The following is a 24,301-nucleotide window of genomic DNA, read 5'->3' as shown; positions in this document are numbered from 1 at the left end:
GAATGCAGCGCGAGGCGTTGGTGACAGCCGATGGACCAGGTAAGAGATGCGCTGCCACTGAAGACCGTAGTGCTAACCTGTTCTTTCTTTGTCTTTACAGGCGCTGCTGAAGACTGGATTCCAGGATGGTAAGCCTTTGTTCCCTTAGGCCCAGGATCAGAAGCAGAAGACACGATGAGCGTTCTGCTGCAGAGAATGCAGAATAACGCAAAGCAAGATTCATCCATCGGGTGTGGTTTAAATAGCCGCCTGTAGTGCTTAGGTGTCTCTTTCCACAGCCACGCCTAGGTAAGAAAAGAGTTCCTGCTTTCCAGAAGAGTTCCAGTGTTCTGAACCTAGGGAGTGGCTCCTGCCCCACCCAACAGGAAAAGTAGTCCCAAACAGAAGAGGATCAGGGGTTCAACTGGCAGGAAAGTAAGCAGCATGGTCTGCTGCAGGTAAGTCCACCCAAGCATTATGAGCCCGGCGCTTCCAGCGCTGGGACTGGGCATCTTTATGAGCCTGGTGCCACTGGCGCCAGGACATGGTCCAAAAGGTCCCAATTGGGACTGGCTGGCACTCGGAACCGGGGTTATGGGTCTGCTTCCAAGGGAGTCGGGCAAGTCCTGATCTTTTGGAAGCAGAGATCATGACATTTCCTTTGTTATTATCTCTCCAGAAAGTATAGCACACTCCTTGGTCCAATTCTTCCCAATCAAATCCTAAATAATGTTGTCACATTATATACATTTATAAGGGAACATCTAATCTCCCTCTAAGCACAAGACGCGAAATACCCACTGGCGATTCACTAGCAAGAACAACACCAGTGGGACAACAGATGACATCACCTTCGTGGAACTCGAAGCAATACCAACAGACGCAAGAGGAGGGGACAGAGAACTCCATCTGCGTCGGAAAGCAGCTCGCCTGATATGCAAATACAGATGAGTCACCATTGGCCTAAACAGTGATCATGACTTCCATGTGTTTTTATGACCCAATTTCTTATGACCCAATTCTGTAACTGCACCAACAGATGTGAATTAGCTTAGCTCTACCGTTAATTCACACACTGCTAATGTCCCAATCAGCAGCCTCAACAAGCTCTAGAATTTCTTCTCCCCTTCCGACCATCGTCACCTTACCAAGGATGCCCACATGCCCAAATCCCTCACTCCTCCCACCAACAGGCATCCTCTTAAGGGACCCAACTCCACCCCACACATTGAAATTCGTCTCCTCCCACGAATCCTCAGGAGCACAACTAACATAGCCCCCTAAATCTGACCTACAACCCAACAGGCCAGCACACCAAACACCCACTGCCATCTCAACCACTGCCCCCCCTCCCCCAATTCCAGTATTATTAAGCTTAACATCACACAGCCAGCCCAGATGCCGTCCCATAAAGGACAGCTACTGAGGAACCCCAACACGGTTCCCTTGCCACATACGACGGGCACTGGTAATGAATCTGGACTCCCAGGACCGTCATGAACACTTTCTCCCTGCTTAACTAGATGGTCCTATCAAGGGCTCACATGCTCTGCCCAACTAACCAATCAGGGCAGGCACGGACCTCAAACCAGGAGGTTCCTGCATGCAGCCTAAACTGCATAACGCAACCAAACACCGCCCCCCACCCTTCCCTGCCCAATTAGTCAGGATTGGCCAATCGGTGGACTTGACCAACAAACCACTCACATGCAGGCACGGCCCTCTATAAACAGGAAGTGATCGGACCAAAAGTCCGTGACTCACTTTCCAGCAGGACTGCGGCTGGAGCATTTTGACGATCCCGGCAAGGTAGGTCTCCAACCACAGCCAGCCTAGCACTGAGATTTAGCAGGGGCTCGCTCCACTCCACATGATTCCCATCACTCCACCACCGGATTCTCCCCCTAGCCAGCTCCACACTTGGTCCTCACGTGGCTACGCGCCCTGCCCCCTTGCACTTCTGCGATCCTGCTATTATTCAGATCGGGTGGCGTACTCCGACCCCACCGGGCCCACCACGCCCAGCAACCTCATCCACTGCCATCACCTGCCCCAGCTTGCACTCTCGGCCCTATGGCACCGGGACCACAGACCACCAGACACGGCACCGCCATTGTCTAGGACACGCTCCACAGCAACGCGCAGGCACTATCCACATGCCTCCAGTCCCACAGCACAAAAATTCCCTGCCCTTCACACGGCAGTGACTCGCACAGCCCCGGGGCTTCACTGTGGAATATTAATTAACTGGCCTCCCTGCTAGCACACTCTGTGTCCCTTTAAAGATACCACCACCATAGGCACTGCCACTCTAACCAAGCAGCTCGCATCACTTAATTGATCCTCAAAGGGGCGGAATCCTGCAAGTGACTAAAACACGGCACATCAGCAGATTCCCAAACACCCCCCAGCCTGGATCCCCAGGCACTTTAAATTACCGCGATTTTCTCCTTACCACTAGGGTTAAGCAACTGGACACTACCCAGGGCCTTTTATATTCCTATCTTCTACAGATCAGGCTAATCAGCCAACTTTCTGACATCCTAACGCGTGTCAACATTCAACAGCTCCATTATGAGCCATCCTACATAACACCCCTGGTAAGATCCATCGCTTAAGTTTCTCCCTAATTCTTCCTGAACTCAACAACCAGCCTTCTTAACTGACAGTGGCTCTAACATATCTCTCAATACTACTTCTCCCCTTCTTCCTTCCTTGGTACTGGGTCTCCAACTAATCTCTAAATTGTAATGCTGACAATTCTTCATGTTGCAATACTAAATGACAAATGTAATACTGATTGTAATGTAATCACAAGGCACCATGCACCACGTACACCAAAGTCAATGGTTTTTGTTCCATTCTACTTTGTGACCTTAACTGCTCTCATGAACAAATGTGTTTATTATGATGCAATAATGCGTAGTATCTATACAATAATATGGCAATTCTCACATGATGTTACGGCACTGTATTCCAAACACTCACATCATCACATCACTCACTTCACTACTCGCAGCCTTGAGAAAGACTTCGGTTGAAACGCGCGTCGGCTGTTTTGTTTCACTTTTAGCGCACAATGCCATACTGACTGGTTTTGGTAACGTACACCAATAAAACACCATGTCTACAAACCTAAAGACTGGACTATTACTAGATGACTAAAGTTCGCTTAACTACCAACATTGGACATACGGATCCAGCCAGCGCCCACACTCAACTACGGTTTGTCACCCCATCAAGCAATGTTTACACTTTGGTGGATTCATGGTATTGGTGGTGTCCTAATTCCTCGAATATCTGCTCTGTGTTTCGGGAAACCATTCCCTTCTTCAGGAGCTGTTCATTCAGTATGATGCTATTCCTTTTCTTTTCTAAAATTAATATATAATGATCATATGTTAGATTACATCTAATTAATCCAACTTATCATATTGTTGTTATCAATAGTTTTGTCTGTCATGAATCCCAATTGAAATACTCACCTGGATGGTACTGTGTTTGCAAGGAAATGTTCAATATCTTCCTTATATCCGGATTTCCGTAAGAGAACCCGCTTCCTCCTGCAAATAGGAGAGGTGTAGTCAATCAATAGAAATGCTATGTCTTGCTGTATTAAAATATTAGGTCTCGAAAGACAATGTACTGATCTCAAATACCTTCAATTATTTAAAAAAAAACAACACTTTGGCTGGTTAAAGAGTGGATACACTGTTTTATGTTGTTAATCTGTGTAAAGTTTACCTGTGTAAGGTGGCGAAGAGTCCAGCGCTCTGGGCTGGTAAAAAATTGTCCAGTCAATTTGTTAGGTCCGTCATTTTCAGAATTCTTTTGGCATAATAATATATACCTAGCCTCAGTCTCCACCTGAAATCAGGAGAGAATACTGTGTCCCTTAAGCTCTCCATCTCTCTGCAATGTTATTCCTGATTGCTCAAATCTCAATGCTCAGTAATATGTTATAAAGGCTTAACAAACTGTTGCGTAGTCACCAAAGTTCTTCTTGTGGGCCTTCTTTGTTTATAAGCCCGGTGGGCAAATCAGTAACCTGTTGCTGCAGATCGAAAAATTTAATTTTAGGGCAATGTTTAAAGCCCTCATTAGTTGTAAAACTATTTGATCAGACAGCATTATGCCAATGCCAATGGCATCTACTTACCCGAGAACGATCATGTCAGTAGACTCTGTACTTTCACAAGGAACCGCGAGAAGCGTGCATCCCCAAAATAGGCGCTTTGTTATTGTAAGTCATCACGTCGTAACGTGATGACGTCACATGAATGTTTACCTGGTCGGCGGTTATAGAAGTTATAAAAGCATCCGTGTTGCAATATAGACACTGCTAAACAAATTTTACTACATTGTTAGAGGTTTCTTCAAATTCATTAATGTGTTCCAATTATTAAATTGTAGCTTCAACATGGCAATCCGATAAATAAATGGGTGCTGACTCTGTCAGTATAAACCCCGATAGGGATATGTGTTGGCCACTATCAATTATTGTGGTGACAATATTTATGCTCGGCCATTACTATATTGTGCATATCATGTAGTGGGTAGGAGTATATCTGTGTCACCCTTTATCTGATGCTTTATGCTTAATTTATAAAGGTGGGGGATATCTAGGGTCCCATTGGTTAGGGCTGATTAACTCTACATCGAGAGGTTTTCCAGTTAGTATTCTAGTTGGTATTGTTGCAGAATACAGTGTGGTCGCCCTCTGGCTGCCAATGATGTCAAACAAATCTCATAATAAGAGTAAACTCGCTTTGCAGTTGATGGTATAGAGAGTTCTTGAAGTTAGTATTCTATTCAGTATTGTAACAGATTATGGTGTGGTTGACCTCTGGCTACCAATGATGTAGAACATTTGTCATAATGGGGATAAACTCGCTTTTCAGTTAATAACACTGGATTAATACTGCAGGTTAGCTGACAAGAATCCAAAATGGGTTTATTTACTGTACAGTACATCATCTATGTGTTTATTGTCAGGAACATGCTCCCATTCTTGTATAGTCCTGTTGAAATATATTCATAAATACATGCCTTTACATAAATTGCACATTATAGAGGTTGCAGTTTCACAGAAAGGAACCCAAACTGTAATCCTTGTTCATTCCATTCAGGGTTAAGCTATTTAAAGTTTCAATCCAAAAGAATTCTCTTAGTCCATAAGTCTAGCATGATTCCCCCATTTTTGTGCTTTCTTGACTATCTCCAATATGATCACTCTGAGCTGTGCAATAGTGTGTCTATTTTCATTGAAGTGTTGCGCTACTGGTGACCTGGTATTATTTGTACTTGTGTTACTTTTATGCTCGTTCCACCTCTCCTTTTGCTTTTCTTGTAGTTTGGCCTACATAAAAAATTCCACCTGGGCAACTTAGACCGTATATGATTGATTTAGTATCGCTGGTTGCAAAGTCTTTCATTTTAATTTTGTTACCTTTCTTCGGGTGTCTGACGCAACTACCTCTCATAACATTATTGTAGTTTCTGCAATTCTAACAGGGATATGTCCCTGTTTTCTTTGTCCTCAACGTCTGTTTATCCCTTGGTGGTGTCTCTGCTTTGACCAACTGGTCTTTAAAATGTTGTCCCCTTTTATACACAATGATACGTGGTTTTGGGAACCGTTGATGGAGTTGTGGGTCCAATTCTCTGAGCCACCAATTCTTCTTAATTCATCTCAATACCTGATTACTTTGTCCCGAGTACCGTAGTGCATATAGAAATGAAATGTCTTTTGATTTAGTTTTTGGGACTAGAAGGTCCGTCCTCTCTGTTTTTTCCGTTCTGGCTTTTGCTTTTGAAATGTCTTTAGGGTAACCCCTCAAGTATTTTTCAGTAAACTTGTCATTCTCATCCTTTAGTGTGTCTTCTGATGATATCCTTCTCAAACGGAGAAATTGGCTGTAAGACAAGTTATTTTTGAGGTGTTGTGGGTGATGACTCATATAGTGTAATTAATTATTCACATCTGTCCTTTTATGGTAGATGTTGGTTATTTCATTAACATTGATCTCTAATTCTACATCCAGGAAGTGCAATTTCGGTGTGCCTACCTCCATGGTAAATTTGATTGGCTCATGAGTGGAGTTTATGTATTCTAGGAATGTATCTAGAGCCGTTCGGTATCCTCTCCAGACAACGAACACGTCGTGTTATACCTTTTTCAGGTGATGATGTTATCATGCCATCTTTCATTTGAAAGTATAGAATTAGTTTCCAAGTGGAACATGAACAAATTTGCGTAAGCCAGGCCATTGAAGACCCCATTGATGTTCCTGAAGCCTGTAAGTAAAACTATGTTCTATGTTTGAAGTAGTTATTTACCAATATTATTTTACTTAATTCCAAAATGAATATTTTGTTTGCTTCACAATTGTCCTCTTTTAATAATGCCTGTTCTATAGCATCCAGTCCATCATGATGTGGGTTTGACGTGTAAAGATTCTGAACATCAAATGATACTAATAGGTCGGTCTCTTGTACATCTGTCGGTTCCTGTAATGAATTTAGAAAGTCTGTGGTGTCCCTGAGATATGTGAAGGTTGTTTATACCAATGGTTGGAAAGCTTTAGCAACATATATTCATATATCAGTACCCGCCACTATGGATCTTAATGGTGGTTTATTTAGAGCCCTATGAATTTTTGGCAATCCATAGAACACTGGAGTTATGGGGTAATGATTTGTTAAGATCTATCAAGATCCAACCACAGAGGTGTCTAAGATCATAAGGGATACCCTGATAAATGCACAGTAACAAGATTGGATATCTGAAAAAATACACAAAGATTTTTGACAAATGATTACCCCACAATTCCTATTCTTTGGATTGCCAAAAAGTCATAAGGGTCCAAAGAAACAACCATTTAGACCCATAGTGGCGGGTACTGATAGTATCTTCAACCCATTAGCAATATATGTAGATAAAGCTTTGCAACCATTGGTACAAACAACATCCACATATTTCAGGGACACCACAGATTTTCTAAACTCATTACAGGAACTGACAGATGTACAATAGACCGACCTATTAGTATCATTTGATGTTCAGTCTCTTTACACGTCAATCCCACATCATGGTGGACTGGGCGCTCTAGAATGGGCACTATTAAGAGGACAATTGTGAAGCCAATAAAATATTCATTTTGGAATTAAGTAAAATAATATTGGTACTTATAATAAATATGGTAAATAATAACTACTTCAGACATAAAACCCAGTTTTACTTACAGGCTTCGGGAACATCAGTGGGGTCTTCAGTGGCCCCAGCTTACGCAAACTTGTTCATGTTCCACTTGGAAACTACATCTATACTTTCAAATGAAAGATGGCATGATAACATCATCACCTGGAAAAGCTATAGACAACGTGTTTGTCGTCTGGAGAGGAGACCGCACGGCTCTAGATACATTCCTAGAATACATAAACTGCATTCATGAGCGAGTCAAATTTACCATGGAGGTAAGGCACCACGAAATTGCACTTCCTGGATGTAGAATTAGAGATTAATGGTAATGAAATAATAACCAACATCTACCATAAAAGGACAGATGTGAATAATTCATTACACTATCTGAGCCATCACCCACAACACCTCAAAAATAACTTGCCTTACAGTCAATTTCTCCGCATGAGAAGGATATCATCAGAAGAAACACTAAGGGTTGAGAATGACAAGTTGACTGAAAAATACATGATGAGGGGTTACCTACCCTAAAGACATAATTTCAAAAGCCAAAACGGAAAACCTAGAGAGGACGGACCTTCTAGTTCCAAAAACGAAATCAAGGCATTCCATTTCTGTATGCACTACGGTACTCGGGACAAAGTCATCAGGTATAGCGATTAATTATGAAGAATTGGCGGCTCATAGAATTGGACCCACAAACCCATCAACTGTTCCCAAAACCCCCTATCATTGTGTATAAAAGGGGACAAAATTTGAGACTAGTTGGTCAAAGCATAGAGACCACCAAGGGATAAACAGACGTTGAGGACAAAGAAAACGGGGACATATCCCTGTTTAAATTGCAGTAACTGCAATAATGTTATGAGAGGTAGTTACGTCAGATACCCGAAGAAAGGTAAAAAAAAAAAAATTGAAAGACTTTGCAACCTGCGATACTAAATCAATCATATACGGTCTAAATTGCCCATGTGGAATAGTTTATGTAGGCAAAACTTCAAGAAAAGCAAAGGAGAGGTGGAACGAGCATAAAAGTAATATAAGAACTAATAATCGAGGTCACCAGTAGCTCAAACTTCAATGAAAACAGAAACACTATTGCACAGCTCAAAGTGATCATATTGGAGATAGTCAAGAAAGCACACAGGCGGGGGGGGGGGGGATCATGCTAGACATATGGACTAAAGAGAAATCTTTTGGATTGAAACTTTAAGTAGCTTAACCCCTGATGGAATAACCGAGGATTACAGTTTGGGATCCTTTCTGTGAAACAGCAACCTCTATAATGTGCAATTTATGTACAGGCATGTATTTATGAATATATTTTAACAAGACTCTACAAGAATTGGCGCATGTTCCTTAAAATAAACACATGGGTGATGTACTGTACAGTAGATAAACCCATTTTGGATTCTTGTCACCTATCCTGCAGTATTAATCCAGTGTTATTACATTAACTGAAAAGCTAGTTTATCCCTATTATGACAACTGTTCTACATCACTGGCAGCCAGAGGCCAACCACACTCTATTCTGTAAGAATACCAACTAGAATACTAACTTGAAAACCTCTCCATGTAGAGTTAATCAGCCCTAACCCATGGAACCCTAGATATCCCCCACCTTTATAAATTAAGCATAAAGGATCAGATAAAGGGTGAAGCGAATATACTCCTACCCACTACATGATATGGCCAGGCATAAATATTGTCACCACAATAATTGATAGTGGCCGACACATATTCCTATAGGGCTTTATACTGACAGATATATAGTCAGCACCATTTATTTATAGGATTGCTGTTTTCGAGGTACAATTTAATAGTTTAAATTTCTTCGGGTGTCTGAACACATTAATGAATTTGAAGAAATCTCTATAACAATGTAGTAAGATTTGTTTAGCAGTGTCTATTTTGCAACACAGATGCTTTTATAACTTCTATAACCGCCGACTGGCATAAAGATAAACATTCATGTGATGTCATCACATTACGCTGTGTTGACGTACAATAACATAAAGCAGCCATTTTGGGGATGCACGCTCCTCGCGGTTCCTTGTGAAAGTATAGAGTCTACTGAGAGGACGTTCTAGGGTAAGTGGATGCCATTGACATTGACAAATGCTGTCTTAGCAAATAGTTTTACAACTAATGAGAGCTTTAAACATTGCCCTAAAATTTGATTTTTCGATCTGCATCAACAGGTCACTGATTTGTCCACCGGGCTTATAAACAAAGTGGGCCGACAAGAAGAACTTTGGTGACTACACACCAGTTTGGTAAGCCTTTATAACATATTACTGAGCATTGAGATTTGAGCGATCAGGAATAACATTGTAGAGAGATGGAGAGCTTAAGTGATACAGTATTCTCTCCTGATTTCAGGAGGTGACTGAGGCTAGATATTATGCCAAAAGAATTCGGAAACTGAAGGACCTAAGAAATTGACTGGACAATTTTTTACCAGCCCAGAGCGCTGGACTCTATGCCACCTTAAACAGGTAAACTATACACAGATTAACAACATTATTGATATTTTATTTGTATCACGCTCGTATACAAGTGTTTCAGTGTGACAAGGCAAGGGAGAACAAAAACAATGATCTTTCTAGGCCCAGTGACCTTGAGAATGAACAAGTGCATGGGAGAGGAAGAAGGGGAAAGTGCATGGGTGGGGGAAGTGCTGAGCAAGGAGAAAAATAAATAAATAAATGAGAGCAACAAGCAGTGGTAGTGCAGCCAGCAAGTGACAAGTGCTAGGTATACGGCAGCGGACAGGGAGTGCCAGATCAGTGCAGAAAAACAGGTGGTGGGGGCTTTAGGGTAACAGATACAGGCCCCAGTGCAAGGGATTGCCAGGAGGCAGTGTGGGTGGTGGATGGCAGGGTGAGGAGGAACGTGGGCCCGAGAGTCCGAGGGTGACCAGTTGCACAATGCCGAGACAGAAGAGGTCGGCAGCGGAGAGAAGGCAGAAGCAAAGAGGAAGGTCTTGAGGTGTTTCCTGAACCGGAGATATTCTCCTCAAGTTTGAGTGGCAGGGAGGCTGTTCCAGAGGGAGGCACTAGCCTAAGACAGAGACCTACCCCAAGCTTGTTTCTTAGATAACGACTGACCCTAAAGACATAAGTGTATCCGCTCTTTAGCCAGCCAAAGTGTTTTTTTTAATAATTGAAGGTATTTAATTTGAGATCAGTACATTGTCTTTTAAGCCCTATGATTTTAATTCAGCAAGACCTAGCATTTCTATTTATTAACTACACCTCTCCTATTTGCAGGAGGAAGCTGGTTCTCTTAAGGAAATCCTGATAGAAGGAACATTTCAACATTTCCTTGCAAATACAGTACCATCCAGGTGATTATTTTAATTGGGATTCATGCCAGACAAAATTATTGATAACAACAATATGATAAATTGGATTAATTAGATGTAATCTAATATATGATAATTATATATTAATTTTAGAAAAGAAAATGAATAGCATCATACTGAATGAACAACTCCTGAGGAAGGGAATGGTTTCTCGAAACGCGTAGAGCAGATATTCGAGAAATTAGGATACCACCGATACTACGAATCCACCAATGTGTAAACATTGTTTAGGATTTGATTGGGAAGAATTGGAACAATTAGTGTACTATACTTTCTGGAGAGATAATAATGAAAAACTGTATATTTATCAATTCTCTTTCTTTTGTAACTACATTTTGGATTGAATTTGCTTTATAAGCACAAAATGAAATGTTCTATTTCTCCCAGCCCCACTTTCCCTTTTACTTCAGCAGCAGCACCCGCCACTGCTCCATCTTCCTCCTCACCGCCATTCCCGTGCATTTAAACAAAATACTTTTCTCTTAGCACCCCAGCTTTCCGGATTGGAAACCTGGGGTGCTAATAGCCATAATCACCTGCTTGTGCCTATTATTAACTCTGGCCGCAAGCCTATTAACTCAGCACCCAGGCCGGGGACTAGCTCGTGAAATGTGTGATTATGGCTGAATTATTGCCTGAATTCTTTATATAGTCAGTATAAATGCTTTGGTTATAAAGCCATCGAGACGTTTCTGGAGTAAAGTAGATGAAGGTTTGTTCTCTTTTCACCTCCAGATTCTGTACTGCTTTGGGAATCTTTGTAAGATGAGAAATCTAATACCCACCTCATGTCTTGCTATTGAATCTTACACTTTTCAGCGAAATGTCTAGTCAGTGGTGCAATTCATATAGCAGTGCTAAATTAAGTTATGTTCCTTGTTCTTTTACTTGCCAATAACTTGTTTTGTAGTGGTATCAGTTGTAGATAATATAAAGGAATTGTATATCCTGAATTATCCTTTTGCAAATTTGTCTTGCATTAATTATGTGTATCTGTGATTTTATTTCCCTTCAGAATTAATGCTAAAGCATTAAGTGTACTCACACTTCTAAATACTTATCAAAAGAAACACCTGGTTGAGATTTTGGCTTATCATAGCTGTGATTCACAAACACGAAATGCTCCAGAACTGGATTGTCTTGTGAGACTTCAGGCTCAAAACATACAGCAGAGGCACATTGTCTTCTTGACAGGTAAAATATCTTTCATATTTTTTGTTTTTAAAGTAGGCTTTGTTATGCCTTTACAACACCTAATTGTATTTGTTATTTTTCCTTCAGAAAAAAATGTCAAAATGTTTTCAAATTACACCAATAATGGAATAATAATCTCTACAATTAAAGAATTTATGGAAGATTTTGAAATCATTGTTGGCCACCACAACTCTTCTGATCAGGAAAGCTGCCTGTCACAAATAGGAGCTGAAAAAGCAAAACAACCAGGTAATATTTTCTTTCATATTTGCAGATGAGGGTTCATTGATATAACATATTTTTCAGATCGTGTTTAATTTAAAATATTATATTGCTAAGTGGTATTTTTTCAACATTGTTTGTTCCTTGAAAACCCTATTTTCTAAGCACTTATACATTAAAATGATTTAAATTCTTATTTTAGGTACTATTAAATGTTTTAAACCTTAAATTGGTTTAGACATAAATACGTATCTTTGGTAATGTTCTCGGTGAATGACTTGTCCTTCCTCCCACAGATTCCTCAACTTACAAATACAAGTACATCTGTTATTCTTGCTTCGGAAATGTTTTCAGCCACTAGGGGAGGAACTGGGTCTTCTTATTCCAAATCTGATGCCATGGGGGATATGAAGCTAGCTGCGCCACACGCCCATATATTCTCCCAGTTTTACCCTTCACCTCGCTGCTGAGGTTCTTCTAGAGGTTATGTGCTTTCCACAAAAGGGATTGATTGGGGACGGGGGATCAACCAGAGACCTTTGGAATGAAGGGCTACTCCACCTGAAAGAACGTTATAAAAGATAATTAATTTGTTCTTTTAATGGGCTCCTTCCCACAGATATAACATCTTAGAAAGGCTCCAAAAGCAGTACAGAGCTTGGAGGAGAATAGAGTTTGAGGAGCCATCACCTACACTAGGAAACTCTGGAGCACTACATGGCCAGAAAAGGCATTCAGGCCTGACCAGTCCTAGCAGTAATGCTGGCAAACGTGCGGGAAAGCCACGTTACCTGCCTGATACCCTTCTAGACAGTAGCTTCCAAACCTCTAAGAAAATGTGCCCTGAGACTTTGAGGCATTACCTTAAAGCCAGTTTTTCACTTTAGGAACTGCGAAGGAAACTCCACCTGGACAGGATCTATTTGGTGCCAGCCCGTGCACCAGCGTTACTAACAAACAGATGGTCACCATTCCCCATCTGAAAGCCCTCATCGGGTCCAGCTATGAAACCTTGCTGCAGTGTTAGATGGCTGATGCAGAGGGATGCGGACTGGAAGATGGATCTTCTGGCAAAGGTGAAAGTCCTGGAAAGTAAGGCCAGTATCGCCCTCATTCACTCTACTTCCCCAAGGAGAAGGTGACACTAGGGCATGACCAAAAACAACCTTGAGCTCACTCACCCACTTAATGGAAGTGATGGTAACCAGAAAAATCATCTAATTGGTAAACAGCATCCAATAGAATGAATGTAAGGGTCCATGCAACAACGTCAAAACAGGAGTCAATTCCCATGCAGGAAAAGCAAACTGGTGTGGAGGAAACTGATTGGTCTACCCAATTAAAAACCTTGTAACAGTGGGGATGGAAAAGAATAAGCCCTGTTTGGGGCCCCTCTTGAAGACCCAAATATCAGGCAGGCACCCCTTAATAGTGCCGATCTGAAAGCCCCCTTATGCAAAGAACAGAAAATCAGAATAGGAAGTTTGTACAGGACAAAAGGTCCAGACCCATGTGGTGCCAGTCAGAAAACATTGTCAACTCCAGGGGGGATAAACTTAGTAGCACTTAGCCAATGTACTCCCAGTCCTTATACCACAGTCTCGCAGCAGAATACCATGAAGGCTGAGGTTAGACAGTTTGGGATGGCGGACCCTACCTTCTAACTGGGAGAGCAGTTCAACCCCCGCCATGAACTTCCAATGAGGACAGATGGGCATGTCCAGATGTTTCAGGTACCATGTATTCTGGGCCCATTCTGGAGTGATCAGAAAGTGGGTCCATCCGTACCACTTTAGTCTTCTGAGGACAATCAGGATGACAAGAGCAGGAGGGTAGGCATAGGGATCGACATTCAACACTATAATTCATGCATCCCTGAGATCTCCCATCAGAGTCAAATCCCCACACAGCATAACAACTCACACTCGCTGTTGACCACAAAACCAAGAAATCCACTTGAGGAGTCTGTAGGATTTAGAGACTAACGCTGTGAGCCAGGTAGGAGGATCACCCAGTAGTTTATTTGTTAAGCACAGAGGGCAGCGGGTACCGTCCACATAGGCAACCAAGCTCTCTCACATTAACGATCCACCATTCCAGAACACTTGCATGTTCTGGAACACCAGTAAAACATAACACATCTTCTCTCTCGTGGAAAAACAGAAAAACAAATTGAGGAAAAGAAACTAAAGGAAATACAACCAGAAAGAGAAGGAAATTGATTTGCACAAAAATATTAATCACACGCACAATCTTTGAGCTTGGTGTGGAACATTTTAGTTCTCTCACGCACACGACACCCAGCAAAGGTTGCTTCCACCAACCTCTCACCAGTCACCACTCTTCCACCATCACCACAAGTTCTTCATCACACTCCCTGGAAGGACCCGACTTCTCCTTGCACAAGGCCAAACTACCCTTTGACCACGCTTCTCCCCCATCCACCACCACTGTTCCTTTCTGCTGCAATCCTTTTGGGTCCCAGAAATGTGCCCTCTAAACATTTGAGCCCATACCTGGGATTCTTGATCAAAACCCAATCTCCAACAAGCCACTTGCGCTCTTTAACATTGACATTTTCATCAAACACACTTTTATAGTGACATTGTGCTTCCTCCACCAACTTCATCACGATCCACATTTACAGTACATGCCAACCCCATCCATCTTGGACACAATTTCGTCCCTGGTTGGCGTCCTTTCAACAAGACAAAAAAGGACACTTTGGTAACTGAGTGGGGTGTGATGTAGTAACTCCATACCATCTGTTTCAAAAGCATGCTCCACAACAACCTCAAACACGTGGCCAACTGAATGCCGCCCTTGAGGAATCTATTGACACGCTCCACCAGCAATGTTCCCTCTAATGGTTTTTCTCTAAGTGCGGAACTGGTTGCCTTTCGTGCACACTTTATTTTCCATGTGTGCAACTGACTAACGAGGTAAGCCACTTTGTGAGCATGCGTAGTTAGTGCGTTACCATCTCCAAAGAGAGTTTGGAAAGGAATTGCCCCTTCCCAACCACTGCAATTCTTTACAAATCTGTGTACAAGGTGCATCTTACAGCTCTTTTTCCAAGCAGATAGGCTAAAAAAATTATTGTATATGTGATTATAATGAGAACTTAACAACCAGTTCAAGATCTCAGGATCTGCCACAGTAGCTAGCAAAAACTACTTTGTGCCAATGGAAAAACACTCATGTGTATTACAAAAAACAAATCTTGCTTTTCATAACTGATGTGGCTGTCAAAAAAACAGACAGGATACAATATTTACAGATGGAATAATGGCAAACAAAAGGAATGTGACAATAAAACATGCCAATAGGAGTTCATGTACCACTTTAAGTAATTCAAGGGCCAGGAGAACATGCCTCTCATAGTTTGTGTATGGATGATAATTGCATCAGAATAACTGCATCACTTAATATGATGATCAAAATTCCCTGGCTTCTGATTACTATCCACATTACGTTGTCATGCGAGTTGTGACAACACTTACTCAAAAACAGCCTTACAGCCAGGAGACATATACACTATCAATTTTTACTCCCTAAAACAGAAAAATGTGCCCAACAAAAACAGGAAACAATGAACACATATTAGCAATCCCCTGGCTTCTGCCCACAAAGCTCCACTGATATTTTTCTAATCAGTGGCCTGCATAGCAGTGGCATAGGAAGGCACGCTAATAATATTTCTGCCCAATCTCAAATTGAATTTCAACGGGAAAGAAGATTTTTAATAAGTATAAAGTATCCTGGCTGGCAAAGGTAATTACTTTTTGACTCCCTGAAAAATCATTTCACTCCACGTAGGAAGCAAATTCTTATTGGTGCCTTGCTTGCTACCCTGACATAGGAAGTTAAATGACAGGGCACATATTACTGCTATAGTTTCGCCCACTCTTCCTCACCACAGCCTAGGCAAAAATAGAAAAAGGGCCTTACTGAGGTTTCATATGGAGCTCGGTTGAAGAAAATCACATATATATTCCTTTTAGGTTAATAGTATCAATGCTCAGAAGTACAACAGCTTGAGTGTCTTCTTCTGTAACTAGGGACCCCTCTGTAATTCATTTTTATCAGTTAAACAAGATGCAGTCAACATGTTTATATTGCAATGTCCTCAGCAGCTGAGCACAGAATGACACAGAAGGTGCAGTTCTATAGACTGTTACTAGAGTTTCCTACCCTTTAGCAAACAACACATTTCCCTCACTGTACTGTTCTGGCAAAACAACGAACATGGTTTTTGAAAGTTACTGATTTGCTAATCACCCGCAAGGAGTGTTCTCCTGTGCCCTTCCACTCGTACCCCTCTGCGGCTCCCGTGGTAGCCTCCAATACTAGTTGACAGGGCACTACAAAAAAAGTGAAGGATTGCAGCTGTAAAACACTCACTGGGAGATTTGCAGACCCATCATATTGTGCAATTAAAACAATTTAGTGCCTCACCATGACATGATATGCATTTTAATAAAGTGTCATGAATCTGCATGTACACTATTGTTTTGCAACTTATCCTACCCGTATATAGTTGGGTAGGATTATACAACTGATAAGTGAAAGCGTTTTTGTATAGCAGCGATTTACAATATAATGTGTTGAGATTTATGCTCAATGACACTCTGAACACTTGGAAAGGATGCAGATTGTGTGAAAAGCATTCTACTATCTGAATATCTGTTGCCCTAATACTATAGATTAGTAATACTGAGGTTAGCCCATAGCCATTATCCCTTGCAGGCCAAGTAAATATTGTAATGTTACTCTCCACCTATAGGGTAATGTTAGCAATGCTAAAGTAGGAGACGCTGAGCATAACGTGTCTACTCAAAATCCTCAGAGAGAACATTCATATTTGAGTTTTATAATGCATTAACTTGCAAGAGGACCCATTCAAAGCGCTTGCGTGACATATGTTCCAAGAATAGAAAGCATGGGATGAGGTTACACATCCAAGTAGCCTGCTTACTTACAGTCAGTATCCAATATTTAAGATGATAGTTGGGTGACACTTATTAATATGGTTTTATTGAGCGCGGACCTAGCTTCAGGAAGCAATGGAGCACTTTACAATCACAGTAAGGGAAGCAGAGAAAAAGGGAATGGGAGCTAACAGGTGTGCAATTTGCAGCAAGGGATCTACAAGCAACCAGGGTAGGAGACAGTGAGGAGCAGATCATAGTCTCAGTACGGTGGAGACTGCAGGGTGTGTGGACCTATGTGTTACAGAGGAGCCATTCCTTGAAAAGGAAGGTCTTGAGCTCTTTCCTGAATGGTAGCAGCAATGGGGGGAGTCTGATGCCCGGCTCGTTTTTTTCTTCCTGTGTCACAAGAGTTCAAGTCTGCACATTTCCTGACTTCTAGTGGGTCACTGGCCTCTATAGATGCAGAGTTTCTCAGTAAAGTAGATTGGGGACTTCAGGGTAGCTTGTAGAGGCTTGCAGAAGGAGCCAGTGCAGTTAGAGGAGGGTCAGGGTCAAATTTCCAGAGTCCTTTGATGAGTCTTGCTGCAGCATGCAAAACACATCTCAGGGGGGCCAAGGTAGTCAAAACAGCCCTTTTGATAAGGCACCATGAATAATAGAAGGTCCGTTGCTTGAACATTATTAAAATTACATCAAACATAAAACAAGTGGATGTAGGTACAAGTCTGGTAACCTTTTACAGAGCCAAGAGAGGAAGAGTCCTGGTTATCAGGTAATATCTAAATAGGTTCTGGGGTAGAGTTTAGAGGTTTGAGTAAATGCGTGGTAGAGTAAGGCATAGGGGTCAGGAGTAGGGAGGGAAAAGTATTTAATTAATGTGTGTGGGCATAACTAGATTTTTCTGTTCATGGAACCACTTTTTCCGTTTTTACCTCTTGTGGTTGTTAAGGTCACACTTGCATAGTAGAGTAATGTAAATTAGCTAGACCAGAATATCATACCTAGTTCATTACTTTAAGTGAAAGCAAATGTCAGGTAATTGCTGTGGCTTATGCCTTATTAAATCTTATTGCATAGGTGAGAAATCTGTGTGCGCTGCTAAAAATCTTCTGAGCGGCACCCAGAAGGAAGCTGGGCAAGCGCACATGCGCACAGCTTAGAGGGAACATTGTCCACCAGACCATTTTCTCTTAGGTGGCACAAGACTTTGCGTGTGTGCTTCATTAAAAACTGCAGCCAAAATGTCCTCATTACGTCCAAAAAAAACTGAACACCATTATCAGTCACTATTTCCGTAGGAAACCCCTCACAATAGAAAACGACCTAAAAAAATAACACTAGTTCTGCAGTGGTTGCCTCGCTCATGGCCTTCGACTCTATCCATTTCGAATGGTAATCCACCATGAAAAAAATGAACTTGAACCCTTCACCCAAACCTCAAATAGGTCCCTTTATATACACTGCCACTTTTTGACAATGCTCCCTGGGCACCCGCACCGGGAGGAGTGGCATCTCGCGCGCTACTTTACTCTGTCATTTGCCAAACACTCCTTTGACCTTGTAACCTGCTCTAAGCTGTACATTATCTTACCTTCTGCACCCTTATACCTTAGGGTCCGGTGCGCATAATAAATAAATAAATACAAATACAATTCCTTATTTCTTATTCTACACATCTATCCATTGCTGGCCAACAGTAACTCTGCCTCAGCATCCTCTTGGTGCCATTGGCGCCACAATGCCCTTGATTGTTTTTTTCTATTAGTTCCCCCTGATGCCCTCAGGGGCAATCACTTTGTAGCCCCTCCTGAGTTTTCCTCCAACGAGTGCCAGCCCATCTTTCACTTCATAAAATAGTTAAAATGTTTCTTTCAATGTTGTTCCTGCTGGGCCATCTTAACCGCTGTCCACTTTGCCAAATACCACATCCTCTCTCTCTGACACCCTCCATTCTTCTTCACTCAAAGCACTTTGTTCAGTACTGGCAACAATAATGTTCTCTTCCTTATCTTTTACCCTTTCTCTATTGTTGCTACACTCCACTGGAAGGTGAGAAATACAATCTGAAACCACATTCTTCTTAGCAGGTACATAGCAAATCTGAAAGTCCTAGTTCTGCAACCCTAATACCCATTTGGACCACCTGGGCGTGCCCTTAGACCTTTGTACCAGAGGTCTGTGTTCAGTTTTCACAATATACCGTTGGCCCCACAGGAAGAATTTAAAATGCATAATGGCCCAAAACACAGCCAAAGCTTCTCTTTCAACCACAGTCATTTTTTTCAGCACCCCTTAGTGGCCTAGACGCAAAAGTTACCACATGCTCCTCCTTCCCACTGTCTTGTTGTGAAAATGATGCTTCCATTCCCAATAATTTGGCATCCACGGTCAGCAGTGTCTTCTGCCCACTCACAAACTCCCCTAAAGAAGGCACATCAGAAATCCCCTTTGTTATCTCGTGAAAAGCCTTCATACATTCATCTGACCACGTAAATGTAACCCCTTTCTTGAGTAATGCCCTCACGGGAGCCAAGATGAGAGCAAAGTTGAGTATAAATTTGTGATAAAACTCTGCCATGCCCATACATTATCTCAACTGATCTTTATCTTTTAGTGCTGGGGCTTTACTGATTGCTTCTATCAAACTGTATTCCAGATTTATTCCCTGAGCTGAAATCTTGTGCCCAAGATACTCTATCTCATGCACACCAATCTTACACTTGCTGCGCTGAACCATTAAACCAGCCTCGCACAACCTCTCCAGGACACTTCTCAACACCTTGTCGTGTTGCTCAATACAGTTAGCGTGAATGAGAATGTTATCTTGAAAAACAATCACTTTTTTGACACCCTCCAAAACTCTCTCCATAATGTGTTGAAAAACAGCCGTTGCCGAAGCTAAGCCAAAAAGCATCCTGAGAAACTTAAGTCCCTTCCATGGTAATATGGTAATGAATGCTATTACTTCCTGACATTCTTGTGACAACGCCACTTGTTGGTAAGCAGCAGACAAATCCATAACAGTGAACCAGCTCAACTCTCCAAGTACAGCCCGAACTTCTGATATGACCGTTAAAGGGTGTCTCTCCATTAAAATGTTTTTATTCAGGTCTCTCAAATCAACACACAAGCAGATCCTCCCATTGCTCTTTGCCCCTGGGACCACTGTGGAGAACCAATCCGTCCCATGTACTCGTTCTATCACTCCTCTTTGCAAAAATCCATCAAGTTCACCATGTAACTGCTCCATTGCTCCTTCATTTGATGAGGAACGGGCTGCATCTTATGTACCACAAGTTGTGCCTTTGACCTGATCTTAATGCAATGCTCGAAGTCCCTTAGTTTCCCTCATTTCTCTGAGAACACCCTGGGAAATCCCAAAGCCATTTATCCTCCACCGCTGTTATTGTCACTGGATCAGAAGCACTTGCTTGGATGCAAATCCCTAGGTTCCTTTGTTCCTCACAACCCAGTAAGGATGATCCATTTCTTGCTACAAAAATGTCTGCAGTGCATTCCCTGCCTTTGTAGCCAATGTTTGCCTGAAATGTCCCCACAAGTTCAACCGCCGTCTCGTCATATCCACACGGCTGAATGTGTGCAGGTTCCAACTCCTGCTCTTCCCCTGACAATTAACTTGAGAACGTATCTTTAGAAATAATAGTCCAAGGAGATGCACTATCCACCTTCATCGAAAGATCCGAACCATTTATGCAAAATATATCTGCATATTTCCTCCAGACAGTGTTCCACTAAATTGATGGTGTTCTCCTTGCACATGCATGCAAAGTGAGCCTTGTGCTTGCACTTGATGCAGTCTGCATTCCTGACTGGACAAAATACACTAGCCGCTCCATGTCTCAGGTTTACACATCTTAAGCATTTCAGTTCCTTTGTTCCCTCACTGTTCCTCCTCTGCTTCAACGCTCACACCTCGTGGTTGGGTTTTTCCATTTTCATCTCCTTCGTGTACTGTCTGTTCAATGCTCCTGGTGAGTTCCAGAGCTTGTTACAAGGTCCTATCTTTTGCTAATAATTGTTCTAGCTGGGATTGCTGGTGCATCTTACTAACCGATATCTGATCAATGAGTTGGTCAATGCACCAAATTCACAGGTGTGGCTCAGTGTCCTCAACACAGCTACGTACCCTTCCACAGGCTCCATTGGCTCCTGTACACTCTGAAAAAACGTTTCTCTCAAAAGTCACATTTCTTGGGGGTTTGAAATAGTCTTGAATCTTCCTCATTGCAAAAGTGAATTCATCTAGATCCCCTGCCCGTTCACCTTGTGTTTCTGGTAGGCCATTGAATACACTGCAGCCGTCTGACCCCAAATTATATAACAATAATACCTGTTTCCTGGTGGGTTACATGTGTCCCCGCCCATGGCCACTGTAGGTTTCAAACATTTTCTTCCACCTCTCCCATCTTATTAGAGGTGTTCCGGGGTCAGCCAAAAATGGGGGTGGAAGAGGTATTACAGCTGTGGCCACGGTTAACTGTTTATTTGGCAGTTTTCAGCAATTAAAATAAGAGCAGTCGTAAATGATCTTGGACAGTTGTACAGTAGATACTGCTGCCTTTGGTAGCACTTGGTTCTCCTAGGTTTCCTCTGTTTGCTTTGTGTTGAATATCGCCATGGCAAGGCTCCAACAATGATCACTTTGTAGCAGGGGGGGGGGGTACTGTTCACCTCAGCGTAGAACGTAGAGGGTCTGCTTCTCTAGTGCTAGTGGAAGCTAGCTGGGTCACCCTTCTAGCCCCCAGGCCTCCTTTCCGAATCCATTGTCCCCCTCCGTTCTCACGTGGCCTCTGGGCGTGTCGACGGGGGTGCCGCCAGGGAACTGTGCCACTGCAAGGAGGGGCCTCTGCACTCGCTTCCCGCCCCCTAGTGCGGTTTTCCAGTTCTCGTCGCCAGTGTAGGGTTCAGAGACTGACGCTATGAGCCAGGTGGGATGATTGCCAAGTAGTGTATTCGATAAGCACAGAGCAGCAGGTGCCCTCCACATAGGCAACCAAGCTCCCTCACATTAACGATCCACCATTCCAGACCACGTACATGTTCTGGAACACCAATAAAACATGAGTCCCCCTATCCCAGACAACATTCTCAGTCCCGGCCAGATTGGCTGCTGACTGAAAGAAATGTATGTGCAGACTTCAGGACCATAATTACATGACATTGCTGCACAAAGTCAGCATGACCACACAAACTCTTATTGAGCTAATGTATGGCCACCAAGTTGTCTGTTCATCAGGACACACTTGGGGACGCACAGGAGGTTCATGTGCTCCCTTGGCTCTGCTGGGCACCATGGGCCACCCGCCATTAGTTCATGCAGGAGAGCACCCCCAACCCTTCAGAGCAGTGTTCGTGACATCATCTGCTAAAGCCAAGGTTGCAGAAAATGCTCTTCCCTGTCTTGTCTGTGAAGGTCCCCCTCTGGATATGCCGAGATACCTTGGTTGAGACCTGTAAATGGTACATCTTGTTGCCCTTAAACTAAGACTATGGACAACGTATCAACTACTGGAGTGACATCATGTGCAATTGGTTGTCTGGCTCTAGGCAAATGCATTAATTGGGGCCAAGAACGCTGAAGAAGGCAGAGTTGATAACATGGTCCTCTATCAGGCAAGCCACTGCCCAAGCATGTGGCAAGGAGAGCAGCGATTGTATTAACGTATCTGAGAGTGTGCAATACACAACTACCTGGGATCTAGGGGCAATCCCAAGCAATGCAGCAGATGCTAAGTGTGGTGCAGGTAGGCTGACACAAACTGAAGAGAACATGCTCAAATGAGCCAGTTGCTCATTTTGGGAAAGATGAGAATTCGATCCCTCCATAGACCCAGCGGCCAACAGCTTATTGGATAACCTGAATTCTGAGGAGAGGCTGAAGGGCAGGAATACAAACTGGTAATGGGTGTTTCCAACAAAGAATCTCCGGTACTTTCTGTGTTTGGAATGAATATGCACATTGAAGTAGTGCCCTGAAGTTTCAGTGACACTAGCCAATCCTGAAGTTAGAAACCGAAGGTTATGGTATAACCTGGCAATTTTGAACTTGTCCTTGCATAGGAACAAATTCATAAACTTCAGATCCATGCTTGCCTGCAGGTGTCCGTCCTCCCTTTGCACCTACAAATGATGGGACTACCAATCCTACGCCCTCTCCAATGAAGGAACAAGTAGAATCACAACCTATGCTGGGAGTTGGATGATTTGAGGACATCCTGTCGAGGGGATGGCAGGCAAAGGGACTCGTCTGGGGTCGAGCGAAAAAAGATAGCCAGGGAAAAAACACGGTAATCCTAGGCATTGGATGCAGCTTGCATCCACTCCTTGACAAACTGGTGCAGTCCACCCTCCAACTCCCACAGGTAAAGAAGGAACAAAGACCAAATGAAAGTGGTTGTAGACCTGATGTGGCAGAGGAAACCATGGCGATGGAGGTAGAGACATGTCTCTGTGCACCTCTGCCCCTTTCCTGGCAAGCAAATGCCTCTGTACGTGTTAATCAGAAGGGGCTTGGCCCTCTTCCCCTGCGGGCTCAAAAGAAAGATCCTTGGCAGATCAGGCTTGCGTCTGCTAAGTCGCAAGCAAAGGGAACCGATTGAAGGATTTGCATAGCAGCTTCTTCACACAAGGCTCGCCTTCAAACCCAAAAACCTCTCTGCTCTTCACACAGCACACCTAGAAACAGCCAAACAGAGTTCACTTATGCCTTCCTGTATCAACACAACAGCAAAGTGATCTTGCATTTTCTTCTCACTCCCCACTAATCTCACTTATCCCCCCGCCCCCCACCCACCCTTGTAGATCAGGCAAAGCGTCGGGGACTATGCAAATGGACGTGGGCATGCTACTAATTACATGAACATAACACCTGCAACTCAGCCGGTGAACCAAACTTTCTCTTCTGGAGAAGGCACGTTCTCTGCCAACTTAGAAATAACACACTGTGTGAGAGAATATCTTACAAGAAGGCAATTTGCATTGTGAAGACCTGGCACTCTATGGCATCAAGCGTTTTACTGTCCCCGTTTAGTGGTAAAGCCGGGAAATTAGCAGACTTTTAACCCACAGCATAGGCCTGGACTACCAAGCATGCCAGGGAGCCGTGACAGTAGAGGAAATGTGGGTCAGAAGGAGCAGTGCAGAGTTTCTTAGCCTAATTTTGTTCCACGAGCATATGTTAGGGAAGATTTTGCTAAATGTGATAAATCCTCCTGCCCTGTGTCGACCCAGAACATTTTGCTGGACTTGATAATTTTTCCCTTGTCCCTAGATGATTGGGAATACTTTTCCCCTCTCACCTAGTCTTTTATGGGTGACCTTTTTATATGTCTCCATAGTATATGGGTTCTATGCAATAATGTCCCCACAAAAATATCGCCATAC

At 42.9% G+C, this 24,301-nt stretch overlaps 1 protein-coding gene across 3 annotated transcripts in view; it reads left to right on the top strand.

The window, feature by feature from the left end:
- Nucleotides 1-24,301, top strand: part of TASOR (transcription activation suppressor) — a 1,979,545-nt gene that overhangs the window by 1,740,681 nt on the left and 214,563 nt on the right. For all 3 annotated transcript variants that reach the window (XM_069643664.1, XM_069643665.1, XM_069643666.1), the window contains 2 exons: nt 11,563-11,741; nt 11,829-11,990. In XM_069643664.1, the coding sequence (XP_069499765.1) occupies nt 11,563-11,741; nt 11,829-11,990 (341 nt within the window). The remainder of the gene's footprint in view (nt 1-11,562; nt 11,742-11,828; nt 11,991-24,301) is intronic.

The sequence above is a fragment of the Ambystoma mexicanum genome, chromosome 2p (assembly GCF_040938575.1).
Source record: "Ambystoma mexicanum isolate Mex_15411 chromosome 2p, UKY_AmexF1_1, whole genome shotgun sequence".
NCBI lineage: Eukaryota > Metazoa > Chordata > Amphibia > Caudata > Ambystomatidae > Ambystoma > Ambystoma mexicanum.
Note: the sequence above shows the minus strand (reverse complement) of the source record. Positions and strands in the feature narration are given on the sequence as shown.